The sequence below is a fragment of the Nyctereutes procyonoides genome, unplaced genomic scaffold, assembly GCF_905146905.1.
Source record: "Nyctereutes procyonoides isolate TBG_1078 unplaced genomic scaffold, NYPRO_anot_genome, whole genome shotgun sequence".
Lineage (NCBI taxonomy): Eukaryota > Metazoa > Chordata > Mammalia > Carnivora > Canidae > Nyctereutes > Nyctereutes procyonoides.
The window spans coordinates 14,739,339-14,753,102 of NW_026575125.1; the positions used below are offsets into that span (position 1 = coordinate 14,739,339).

The 13,764-nt window shown below is 35.3% G+C and overlaps 1 protein-coding gene across 3 annotated transcripts in view; it reads left to right on the top strand.

Moving 5' to 3' along the window:
• CDKL5 (cyclin dependent kinase like 5) overlaps positions 1 to 13,764 on the top strand; it is a 215,800-nt gene that overhangs the window by 151,602 nt on the left and 50,434 nt on the right. For all 3 annotated transcript variants that reach the window (XM_055338179.1, XM_055338180.1, XM_055338181.1), the window contains exons 6-9: positions 1,758 to 1,878; positions 3,807 to 3,866; positions 6,656 to 6,746; positions 11,533 to 11,722. In XM_055338179.1, the coding sequence (XP_055194154.1) occupies positions 1,758 to 1,878; positions 3,807 to 3,866; positions 6,656 to 6,746; positions 11,533 to 11,722 (462 nt within the window). The remainder of the gene's footprint in view (positions 1 to 1,757; positions 1,879 to 3,806; positions 3,867 to 6,655; positions 6,747 to 11,532; positions 11,723 to 13,764) is intronic.

The following is a 13,764-nucleotide window of genomic DNA, read 5'->3' on the forward strand; positions in this document are numbered from 1 at the left end:
AAAAACATTGTAAAGCAATCTCAGTGCAGAATTCTTATCACCATCATCACCTGTCCCCTGCCAGCGTTTTATAGTTGTTGCACTCACATTTGATTAGACAGCAGTATGTTTAGTGGCTTTCCTTTATTAAGTCTTTCTGAAGTATTAAACTTTGTTTTTCTTATAAACAGCAACTCTCTTTATTTAAAACATTGTTTCATTGGTTTATATGATATTTAATGGTATTAAAATAACAAGTGCATCTGTTATAATAGGTACGAGAGTGTTATAAACAAGCAGGTGATTGTATGTATGCAGCTTGACTGGTGGGAACAAAATTGTGAGGTTGTATTAAGCAAACCAGGTTTTCTAACTTTTTGGTCTTGCGACGCCTACACTCAACATTATTTTGGAAACCCTAAGAGATTATTTATGTGGGTTTTATCTATTAATATTTATCATATTTTGAGTCAAAACTGAGCAGTATAAAATATTCATTTAAAAATAATAATAATCCCATTACATATTAACATAAATACAGTTGTAGGTCATTCTTTAAGTAAAAAATGGTGTTCTATGAAGAAGCAGCCGCTATCTCAACTTGCAACTTGATCACCAAGTAATTTTCTTCAAGACAACCATCTTGCTTTGTTATGCAACAGAAATGCTTTATGTATATTCTTCATTTTATCATATATATTCCTAAAAAGACATATACTCAAGAGTTGAAATTTAATACAAGTTATAATTTTTACTGCTTCATCAAAGAAAGACATCCTTAACTAAAACTGGCTTTTTGTCTTTTTTTTTTAACTGCGAAAGTGTAGCATTGAAGAATCCAATGCCTTGATTTATGCTAAGGTGCCATCAGTTTACCCATTCTTGCTTTGAGTCATCAGTATAAATATAAACATAGTGAAAGATCCAACAAGCTGAGTGTTACTATGAATATAGTTTTGACTTCATGGGCCTTCTGCAAGACCTGATAACCACCCCCAAGAGATCCACAGATCACATTTTGAGACCTGCTTTCCTAGATGGTCGTGTACAAACAATAAACTAATCATGCTTTGGACTTCAGTGTACTTTATAGAGGGAATGGAAAATGTGTGGTTAATCTGGAAATTCAGTGGAGACAGCTTAAGTGGAGTTTCTATTTAATAAAAAATTTCACATGAATTTTAGAGTGGTCTCTGACTCTAGACTAAGTTTCGAAACTTGATTTGTTTGGGATCTATCTGTGTTTATTTCAACAGCATTTTCCAGCCTGTCTTAATTTTTGTACTGATTGCATGGATCACTTCTAATCATAAGGATCATTTTCTTTTAAGAATATTTTCCAGGTGTTCCAGAAATATTTTCAAGGCTTGATTTTACTGCAGGTTTCTATTAAACATGCATAGTGCACTGTGTTAAAATGACTGTTTCTCCCCTCCTTTATACAGTACAACATCTTATCTCTACTTTGTATTGCTTTCCACTTGAAACTATTCTAAAGTGATGTGTGGAAGGTTTTAGGGAGAGTGGAAAGTACCAGGGTTATTATTTGGGGCAGCACTGGGGAGTAGAATGGAATTTCTCTTAAAAGAGAACTTTGATTTAATACAGTATCCTACTTCTGCATGAAAAAGATAGTAGATGGAAAACAAAACAGTTCTTAAAAATGCATGCTGTGCATTGGGTGAATTATCATCCAAGATGCTTTTTTAAATTGTTAATACATGATTTATGGGCCTGTGTAATTTGTGGAGATTAATGACTCCCTATTTAATTTTTAGAATATGCTTGAATTGCTGGAAGAAATGCCAAATGGGGTTCCACCTGAAAAAGTTAAAAGTTATATCTATCAGCTAATCAAAGCTATTCACTGGTGCCATAAGAATGATATTGTCCATAGAGGTAAGTATGGAATTTTTGAAATGGAAAATATTAAGAAAATATCAGAATTAACAATGAAATATTTTATACATTATTATCTTAAGAATATTTACATGGGCATTGATGTTCCATTTAAATTGAATACATTTTGAAAGTACAGGATATGATATGTCATTTACCTTTCAAGTCTCCTTCTGTATCACCAAAAGGATGGACTGACAAGTTTATTTGGATATTATAGTGAGATCTTTGTTTGTATAACAAGATCTATTCTCAACTTTAGAAATGCCTAGGGATATAAAGAACTCAACAAATAGGAACTGTGAAGTTTCCTTGGAGTTAAAAGAACAAAGGGATGTTCTCTGTTGCCTTTTGGTCCTGCAGGTAATGTGAAACCACCCAGAATAAGGCTTTAAAGGTGGTCACTGACTTCCTGCCCTTGACAGTCACCTTTCATTCCCTCTTAGACCAACCACCTCTAGTATATACTTTAACTTCCTGAATTTCCCTACCCATTAGTGAAAAGTGCCCATTGCAAGTTGTAGATATGATCAACCTTGCATAAAGGTCATGAGTATGCTTCCGTAAACTGTTTTGTCCTTTATTGCTGTGAGGTGGGTGGTTTATAGTAATAAAAGGGCAATTACTTTCTCAGCACAGTCCTTGACTTTATGCAGTTTATCTTCTCCTGATAATCTATCTTAAATTGCAGAGTTTTACAATAATGGGACACATATTGATAAAATAATGAAGCCAGAAGCTGTTTATCAGAAAATGTTACAGTATCTACTTCTTGTCTCTGAATTATCAGATAAATGAATACTACATTTTAATTCACCTATACATGCACAAAAGGATATCACTTTAAAAATAGTCTCACTTTAAGAATAGCTTAAAGGTCATGTGAAGAATGCCAACTCCTATTAGAAAAGGTCTAGAAAATGTCTAGAGAAAGATAGTTTATATTTCTCTTGGGTTTGACTTTCATACCAGTTACCTTATCAAGGTTGTTGGTGGTATAGATAGATCTCCAAGTCAACTGCATATCTAATATCTATTCTAATAACAATCTATACTATAACATGAAGCTATTAATAAGGAACTGAGCTAGCTACATTTCTAAAGTGATCCTGTGATTTGGTTAAGTATATAGTAATAAATCAATGGTTGTGAATTAGCAGTAGAAACCATGATTCTCTGCAGATTTTACTCCCATCTCTTCCCTTTTTCCATTTTCACCTCTGCCATCTGATAGAGATGATGGTTACTCTAAAAATAGTATTGTGAGGTGCCTCCCAAGGCAGGAATTAAATAGCATTTTCTGTGTATTTCTACTCAGCTCCCACCACATCTTCTGAAGATCCACGGAAAAAATGAGAAGTCTTTTCTTGACTCATGCAGTATAACTTCAGCATTAGACATTTATAATTGTGAACCACACAGAAAAGCTAAAGAGATATGTAAATATAGACATTATGTAGAAAATCACAACAGAAATTCTATTTTTTATGAAGTTTTTTTTTCTAGTAAATATAATTCTAGCTACTTAAATATGTTTTTAAGGTATTTTGTGGGTGTAAACCTTTTTTTTTAATATCCTATCTCCAAAAATGTATGTTACTAATATTTTATAAAGTAGAATAGTTCCTTGAAACATGGTGGTCTAAATTCAGTGATTCTTAAATTCCTTTCAGAAATCCCATTAATACCTTTAAGATTTAAAGAGAAAAATATTTCTTAAATTGTGGGTTTTCATGTTTCTCAAAAAGAAATTAGTTGAAACTTGAATGTACCAGTATAAAATGTGTTACCCTGCTTTTCATTGCTATAGGTTTCTATTCACCTTACTCTGGATATTTCTAATTAGGTGCCATTATAGTGACCAATAGTATCAATCAGCAGTCCATGGAACATTTTTTAATAATTGTTTCTTCATCTTTATATTTCAGATATAAAGCCAGAAAATCTCTTAATCAGCCACAATGATGTTTTGAAACTGTGTGATTTTGGTAAGTTAAAAAGAAATTGAGCCCTGTAAGTAGAATTAATTTAATATAACAAGTAGCTTTTAAAGGCTTATTAAAAGTATTTTTTAATGTTTTGACTTAAACTAGCAGAGGAATATTCTATTACATCATATGTTGAAAAATCGATTGCTGGGAGAATACTGTACTCTGCATAGTGTTGTCTACATTAAAAAAAATTCATAACGCAGTATTTGTTTAATGACAATGCAAAGCAAATAGATGCACGTGCATGTATTCATAAGCTCAGTTCTTAATGACTCCAGAAAACTAATTTTCTATGAAATACCACTATGACTTCTGTTTTGAGTAGGATGAAAGAATATTTTTAAAATATTGTAATAATCATTGATAGAAATTATTTTAGGTATAATCATGAACACTAATAATATGCCAAGGTAAATACATATGTATCCTGTATATGCAATAATTACATACTTGTAAGAGTCAAAGACACTTTTAGAACAATTCCATTTATTCCCCTCAGATGTTTAATGAATAAGATTAGTAATTGATGTGTAATATCTCAGCTCCTGGTTGAGCATATTAGGAAGCTTTTGAGTTGTACTCAATCCTAGTAGAAAATTGTGCATTCTTTTCCATGTATATAAAACTGTATTAAGTGCTATTTAAGTTAAAATAATGTAGAAAAGTTTTAAAACTATAAATTAGGGTGTTTAAGTTCTGGATCACTTTAAGAAAATCTTCTGTCTAATCCATATGCTGAAGAAACCTTGATTTTTTTTTAATGTTATTTTTCATATATCTAAGTATAATCATAAATATGATGTAAACCTCTATGTATAAAAGAGAATGCATTGCCTTTCATTAAATATGTTAGTTTAGTATCTTGTAGATGGGTCAAACAAATGAGAAATGGAAGCTAGAGAATGCACTGTGTGAATGACCAGATTTGTCTAGTGTAGCTATTAAAGGCATGTATAACTGTTTTCACTCAGTATTTGTAAGAAATTTGAGAGTTATGAACCTGTTTGCCTGAGGAAAAATGTTTTAAAGGACTTAAATTTTTTCATACTTTATAAAGAATGTTGCAAAGAAGAATCCTGCTATATGTTTTTTTTAATGTGCTATATTTTAAACATCTTATAAAGTGCTTAGGAGAATAAAAAAAATACCAAAATATAATTATTTAGAAGATTTTGACCTTGACATTTTTAGCACTTTCTTAGCATTGTGATTTTCAGAAGTATTTCTGGTTCTGTTTCTGGCTTCCTATCAATAATTGTGTTACCGCCAAACACTGAGATTTTGTGCACCTCATATGCCCTTTACTGTGCTTCCATGATTTTATGGATTGGTGATCTGCTTAAACCCACAAATTACTGAAATTTGTAAGCAAGTTATAAATACAAAAAAGATACCTATAGAATGGTTGGTAATAGGAAAAGGATATCCTTGGACTGGCATCATTTCTTTCTTTCTTTCTTTCTTTCTTTCTTTCTTTCTTTCTTTCTTTCTTTCTTTCTTTCTTTCTTAAAAAAGATTTATTTATTTATTTTAGGGGGGAGAGAGAGTGCGAGCGAGTGTGTGTGCATGTGGCGGGGGGAGGGTGGTTAAAGGAGAAAGAAAATCCTCAAGCAGATTTTCCACTGAGTACGGAAACAGACTTAGGGCTTGATCCCAGGATATCGATATCATGACCTAAGCCGAAATCAAGAGTCAGATGCTTAACCAGCTGAACCACCCAGGCACCCCCAACATCATTTCTTAAAGGAAAGACAATTTTAAGTAATAAGGAAGTTTCACATGGCAGCACTGCATGTGGTACTCTGTGCCCTAGCATACTCAATGAGGACTTCCGAACTGCTTTCCCTCCCAGGGCATGGAGCTCCTTTGTCTAGCTTGAAGAATCTCATTTGAAAATAGGAATATTTCTTCCAAATATGCCTTACAATGAAGTTCAGGCTTTGTTTTTTGCTGTGGTTGTTTTTATTTTTTATTCCTCCATTTTAAGAAACACTATTTTCTGCTTTTCAAAACTGACAAACACCTTAATTTTTACCCCTGATTTTAATGTTCTGGTTCTCTGTGACTATCTGTATGCTTTTGGCGAGCTAGATGGGTAATTAGCTTACCTACTGGCTTATTTTTAGACCCCAAAACCTTTTGTGAGGGTTTAAAGGGAAAATAATGATTAGAGTCTATAAGTAATTAAGATACCCTTAATATGCTTCTCAGTTATATTAGGAGATGAAAATAATTTTGGCCTGCTTAGTTTCCATCTTTGTCAATCATTAGTTCTTTATACAATGGCTAGAACTGATCAGCAATTATAGGTCTACAAATACTGTGTTAAGTCCCACATATTGGAATATAATGGCCATCTATGACAGGGTATTTTAGCTTTGACTTGAGCTCTTGTGGGGACTTCATTTTGTTCCTAAAATTTGCATTTATTGAGAGAGCTGACTTAAAAATATGCTCTGAATGCTTATAAAAGCATGTGATGACTTCAAAAATATGGATTTCTTTAGTATAGGAGGCAACTGGCTTTTTTAGTGAATACACTAAATATTCTTTCTAAATAAGAAAATATTAATATTAATTTATTGTATTCTTAAATTATTTTAATTGACATATGAATGTCAATTAGTAAAATAATTGAAGGTGCCATTAGTAAACAGCCCATTCATTACCAGTCATTATGTTCTTTTGATGTTCCTTTAAAATATTACTAACACTGAAATACTTTACCAACATGAAGTTATTATTTATTTTTCAAAGCTATACCTTTGGGTTTTTCTGTCTTTCAGGTTTTGCTCGGAATCTATCAGAAGGCAATAATGCTAATTATACAGAATATGTGGCCACCAGGTGGTATCGGTCCCCAGAACTCTTACTTGGGTGAGTTACCGTCCCTAAATAAAATGACATTTATATATTTTCTGATCGTATATCATTAGCTTAGGGATCATGTATGAAAGGTAAGATCTTTAATCAATCAAATACCAGTTACCAATTGCAGTGTAACAATCCACCCAAAAAACTTAGTGATGTAAAACAAACACCATTTTATTTGCTCAGAATTCTAGGTACCAGTGTTTTGGGGAAGTCAGTAATTGAAGTTCAGCTGGATTGTTCCTCAATCCATTGGTCTCAATGGGAATCACTCAGGTAGCTACAGTCAGCCAGCAGATCATCTGGAGTCTAGCTGGTGGGTTTACGAGGCTTCAGCTGGAACAGACCATCTCCGTTCCATAGACACTCATCCAAGTTGCTTCATGTGATAACTGAAAAATTTCTTGCAGCAAGAGGGCAAGCCCCAAAAGCAAAAGTAGTTTTCAAGCCTCTGTTTGCATGGCTTTTGCCTCATTGGCCAAAGCTTGTTACATGACCAGGCCCTGATTCAAGGGATGAAGAAATAAACTCAACCTCCTATTGGGAGGCCTGGCCTGTCTGTTGGTTTGTTCATTAATTAATTAATTCAGCAAATACTTATCAAGTGTCTTTTATATCCAACCACGTTGCTAGAAACATGATGTAAATACTGAACCAATTGCCAATTTTCTTCTGAATAGAGAAATCCTGTTTGATGGCAAATGACTATTCAAACACACTGCTTTGATGATTTTCTCAGCAACATCACATCCATCCACTTTGTGCCCACCCTTCCTTCTACTTTATTTTTTTTTTAAGATTTTATTTATTTATTTATTCATGAGAGACACACACACAGAGAGGCAGAGACACAGGCAGAGGGAGAAGCAGGCTCCATGCAGGGAGCCCAACGTGGGACTCCATCCCAGGTCTCCAGGATCATGCCCTGGGCTGAAGGTGGTGCTAAACCGCTGAGCCACCTGGGCTGCCCCTTCCTTCCACTTTAAATGCTCTTTCATCTGTTAACCCCAGAAAAGGATTTTCTGATAAGATTCTTTTTTTCTTTTTAGTATGTTTTAACTTGAGAGCCTAAGAAGGAGCCTATCCTCCTGAACTCAATCACAGTTATATGAATAATCCTCTACTCACCTTATTTGTAATATTTTCTTATTTTCCCTATACTGTATTTACTTCTTTGGGACCATCCAAGAATGGAAAAAGAATGCACATTCTACAATTAAAATGAGATATGGTGGTAATGATGACCAGTGCTCTAATTGTAGGTTTCATCTCTTTAGTGCACCAAATGTGTATCTGGGGGATATGAGAAATGTAATTTTTAAAGATTTTATTTATGTGTTTGTTTAAAGAGAGAGCTTGAGTAGGGAGCGGAGTAGAGGGATAGGAAGAGAGAATCTCAAGCAGACTCTGTGCTGGTTTTGGAGCCTGACTCAGGGCTTGATCTCATGACCTGAACAGAAATCAAGAGTCAGGGGGGTGGGGGTGACTGGGTGGCAAGCACTGAGGAGGGCACTTGACAGGATGAGCACTGGGTGTTATTCTGTATGTTGTCAAATTGAACACCAATAAAAAATAAATTTATTTTAAAAAAAAGAAATCAAGAGTCAGACACTCAACCAACTGAGCCACCCAGGTGCCCCAAGAAATTTAATTTTTAAAAGATACTTTTTGGGGTGCCTGGGTGGCTCAGTCAGTTAAATGTCTGCCTTTGGCTCAGGTCATGATCCCAGGGTCCTGGGATCGAACCCTGCATCGAGCTCCCTGCTCAGCAGGGACCCTGCTTCTCCCTTTCCCTCTACTGCTCCCCTACTCATGTTCTCTCTCTCTCTCTCTCTCTCTGTCAAATAAATAAATAAAATCTTTTTTTAAAAGATACTTTTTTATATAGTAGGAATATAAATTTCCTTTTGTTGAAGATCATGATGATTAAGTTACTCACTGAAGGTTTATTTTGATGTTCACAATTTCCCAGTGTGTATGTATATATATATATATATATATATATATATATATATATATATATATATATTAGTATTTTATTTATTTATTCATGAAAGACACACAGAGAGAGAGGCAGAGACATAGGCAGAGAGAGAAGTAGACTCCTTTCGGGGAGACTGATGCAGGACTCAGTCCCGGGACTCCAGGATCACAACCTGAGCCAAAGGCAGACGTCAACTACTGAGCCACCCAGGTGCCCTTCCCAGTGTCTATTAACCATCTGGTTGTAATTCTTGATTCATTGCTGACATAGAGCCTATACGAATTGTTGATATCAGTTATTGAAAGCTTGACTTTAAAAAAAATCAATAGCTTGCTTTATCTTGGGAAACAAAGGTGGTTAGTCACTTTAGTATCTCTCTTTGTGTGGATAGATTTTGGAATTTCTGTGCTAATTTTTAAACTTGGTTTTAGGGTTGATTTTCTTTTGTGATTGTCTTTGTTTCTTTTTCTGTGTACTTCTGTCTGGACTTACTTGGATGCATAGTCCCTTTTCTTTTGGGAGGAATTGGAGTTTGATTTTACTGGGCAGATTTGCCAAAGAAGAAATGAGTATGAAGTAGATCATTCTTAGAACACCATCTGAAGATTCAATTATGGTAGAGGACTTTTTATAATATAGTTTTGTCTATACAATGGCCCCAAGGAGTTCATTCTGAGGACAGCCTTATTGCAGACCTACAGAGAGTATTTGCTGCCTAATAATACCTGTCAGAAAACAGCAGTTATGTTTAGAAATGTGTGGGAGCTACCAAAAGTAAATTGCAACTTCAATTAATTTGAGCCAAATTATATATTACTAATTAAATGATTGTCAAGTACTAGTTGAAGAACCATATTATTTGTGTAAAAATCCTGTTGAAATCTGTTGATATTTGGTTAACATTAAAAATGTACATTTTTGTACATTCTCAAGACTTTGTCCTTGACATTCAAAATAGTTCCAGCTGCATAAATTATTCACATCCATTGACAGAAGAAAAATAGTGCGATTTGGTTATGTAGAACCAAGTTTCTACATCTAGCACAAGGTTTTTTTTTTGTACAGATATTAAAGAAATATCAGTATCCTTTCCTCCTCAACAAGCTACCAAAAAAGTCTACATGAAGTTTCCTAATATGGTCCTTAGGTTTTTATGGGAAGGAAATGAGATAAATAAAATACTGACTTAGAGTTGTAGTGATTTATTGTCCTAGAAACATATTCTGTATAGTGTTAACAGTGCTTTAATTTAGAGTATTAAAAGTTTTGTATTACTGCTGTGTCATTATAGCATTCTAGAATTTCATCCCATATTTTTTTTCAGATACTTTATTTTCTCTTACCTTTTTAATTTCTTTAGAGAAACATGAACATGAGGAGGGGAGGGGCAGAAGGAGAGAAAGAATCTTTTTTTTTTTTTAATTTTTATTTATTTTATGATAGTCACACACAGAGAGAGAGAGAGAGAGAGGCAGAGACACAGGCAGAGGGAGAAGCAGGCTCCATGCACCGGGAGCCTGATGTGGGATTCGATCCGGAGTCTCCAGATCGCGCCCTGGGCCAAAGGCAGGCGCCAAACCGCTGCGCCACCCAGGGATCCCGGAGAGAAAGAATCTTAAGCAGCCTCCATGCTCAGCATGGAGCCTGACATGGGGCTTAATCCCACAACCCTGAGATCATGCATGACCTGAGCTGAAGAAAAGGGTTAGACACCTAGCCAACTGAGTCACCCAGGCACCCTTGGCTTTCTATTCTTTCTTTTTTTTTTTTTTTAAGATTTTATTTATTTATTCACGAGAGACGGAGAGAGACAGACAGACAGACAGACAGACATAGGCAGAGGGAGAAGCAGGCTCCATGCAGGGAGCCTAATAATGGGACTCGATCCCAGGACTCCAGGATCATGCCTTGAGCTGAAAGGCAGATGCTTAACCACTGAGCCACCCAGGCATCCCTTGGCTTTCCATTCTTAAAACTTGGATTATTTGTATTTGAAACTAAAGAAAATATGGTTTCTTAATCTGCCACATATAATTTAACCTAAGGCTATAGATACTGGGGCATACATATAAAGCTTTTTTGGAGTACTTAGGTTTTCACATATAGTCTCCACTTATTAATAATAGTAACACTCCTAAAGCCTTCTCGTAAACTCAGATCCGAGTGGAGAGCTGTAAACCCCTAAGGAAATGGAAAAAAATGCTTTGAGGCAAATAATTATCATAAAGCACCATCTACACAGGGTACAAATAGTTTCAGGTAAATAATACAATAAAGCTTAGACCACCTTATGTATTAGAAATGGTGATTCTATACAATCAAAAGTTAAATAGTATTCAATGTTTATTGTTTAAGAAGACACGTGAGCCAGTAGTTACATTTTAATAGTCTGAACTCAAAAAATGGATGAGGTATAACTTTTTGACATTTCAAGAGCTAAAGGATAATTACCTAGAAAATGCATTTCCTGGGAGTATTTTCCAAGTGAAATGTTAACTCATCAGACATGTGCACTGTATTAGGGTTTATTAAGCCATTCATGTTCAAAATATGCCCAGAGGTGAATAGACTTCAACTTAGTGTATACTAACTAAATTGTTATTAAACTGATGGTTTTATTAGCATAGATTTATTTACTTGTGCTCTGAATTTTACTTGGATATCCATAATTCCTTTTCTTCAGCCTCATTTTTAATTCCTTAAATACACAAATTGCTTTAAATTTTGAATCTGTTCAAAATAATTTGGAAGTTATTAAAATGTATTTCTTCTTCATTTGCCAAGATAATCTCTCCCTTTGCTTTTCAGAGCTCCTTATGGAAAGTCTGTAGATATGTGGTCAGTGGGCTGTATTCTTGGGGAGCTTAGCGATGGACAGCCTTTATTTCCTGGAGAGAGCGAAATCGACCAACTTTTTACTATTCAGAAGGTGCTAGGACCACTTCCATCTGAACAGATGAAGCTCTTCTACAGTAATCCTCGATTCCATGGGCTCCGGGTAAGAGGCTTTACTAAAAGTCCAAATGGAATCAATACAGCAGTATTTAAATCATTGTTCATTGCACAATGGAATGCTAAGCTATCCATTGAATACTATTCCCTTTCCCAATACAATGTTTATAATCCCCATTATAATATTTTGTTTTTGAATCTTATATAGTATTTGTGAATTTTAAGAAGTAGTCTGAATTTGAAAGTGGGAACTGCTAATTTTTTTCCTAGTTTATAAGTTCCAAATTTTCAAACCCTCTTCTAGCATATGCATTATCATATTCTACACTTTGGTTATCTCAGAATGTTGCTTTCTGTAAAATATTAAGCATCCTCAGGAGATATAAAAATGTATAAATGACTGTTGCTTATTTGAACAAGCATATTTGCGATGATTTGAGGGAGACTATGAATACTTGCATTCTATAGATTTAAAGGTTGTGTTCTAGCATCTGTTTCTTGTCTGTTGACAGTGAAGCATCAGTGAAGCACTTCAAACTAGTATATTGTCTTGGGCAGCCTTTTCTGGACTTGCCAACTTTGTATAAAACTTGTTTTCAGGGAATATACTGAAAAGGGCCTTAAGATATAAACTTTCCCCAAATGAGAGACAAGCAACTTGCAGAGGCACCTTATTAGAGTATCCAGATATAGGCTGCCTACCTATAGGCAAAAACTACTTTTGCCTATCTACCCCAAGAGCTACTTTTGCCATCTACCCCAAAATCTACTTTTTTGTTTGCAACTACTCTGGGCTAACATGCTGATTGGTGACCATTGTGAGAACTATAAAACCGCCACTTCCTTTCTTTTAAACACATGGTTCCCAAACCATGTTTTCTTGACATTTGCAGAACACTTCATTTTTCTTTTGACTTTCTGGACCTCAGTTCATTTCACTTTGAAGAACAACCCCTCCTCACACATGAGCACACAACATAGTGGCTGCTTCTCTCTCTCTCTCCAAGCTCTCACCACAACTTGTCTTTTTTTTTTTTTTTTTTTTGACTACTATAAGCATTTTAAGATTTTTCCATCTTCATGGATTTGGGATTTGTTGCTCTTTCTCCTGGGAAAGTGCTTCTGTTGCACAATCCCTTCTTGCTTTTTAAGTCTCCCCTCCAAGAATGTCCCCCTCTTTGATGCCACCAGCATACTGCCCCCATCATCTTCCTAGTGTCTCCCTTACTTAGCACCACCCTTCTTTTTTTCTATCCTAGCACTTACCCTAGTATGTAGATGTGTTGTTTATTTGTTTACTTGTTAATTATCAACTGTCAAATTCTCAACTACTAGAGTATAAGCTCCCCAATGGCAGAAATCGTCTGTTTTTTCACTGTATTTCCAGCATCTGTAGTAGAATCCAGCACATCTAGTTAGGGACTCAGTGAATACTTGAATGATACATTGAGCCAGTTTGTGTCGTCAGCACTCAATCTCAACTGAGCCTCCCTTCTCTCTATCTCTAATGCTTCTTTCACCCTTAGCAGCTTTTACCTGAACTTATTGACTACTCCTAAACTCCTCTCTCCAACTTTCTGTCTTCATTCTTTTCACATTGCATTTGGAATAATCTTCCCTCAAATTGCACATTCAGTTCTGTCTCCTTTGGGTTTGAAAGCCTCAACGGGATTGCTTACTTTAGGAGGTAGCATTAAGAACCCCTTGCTCTTAGCCCTCCAGCCTTGTCTGCTACTCGTTCCCACCATTGCCCCCTACTTAACATATTGAACTTCTCACCATTTCCTTGACATGTTGCTTCTACAGTTCTGTATTTTCATTTCTGTGATGCTTCTAGTACTCGCTCTACTTCCTGGAAAGCTCTTCCTCCTCCTTTCCCCAGACTGAGGTTAAGTATTCTCACTCCTGGAAGTCCTTCCAGACTCTTCCAAGGAGTGGGTGACTCCCCTTTCTGTGCTCTGGTAGCATTCATTGCCATCTTTTTTAAATAGCTGTTTTCAAAAATTATATATGTATCCTCGCTGAACTGATGAATTCCTTGAGGAAATGAACTATCATGTCTGCCATTATATTCATAGCACATCTAGA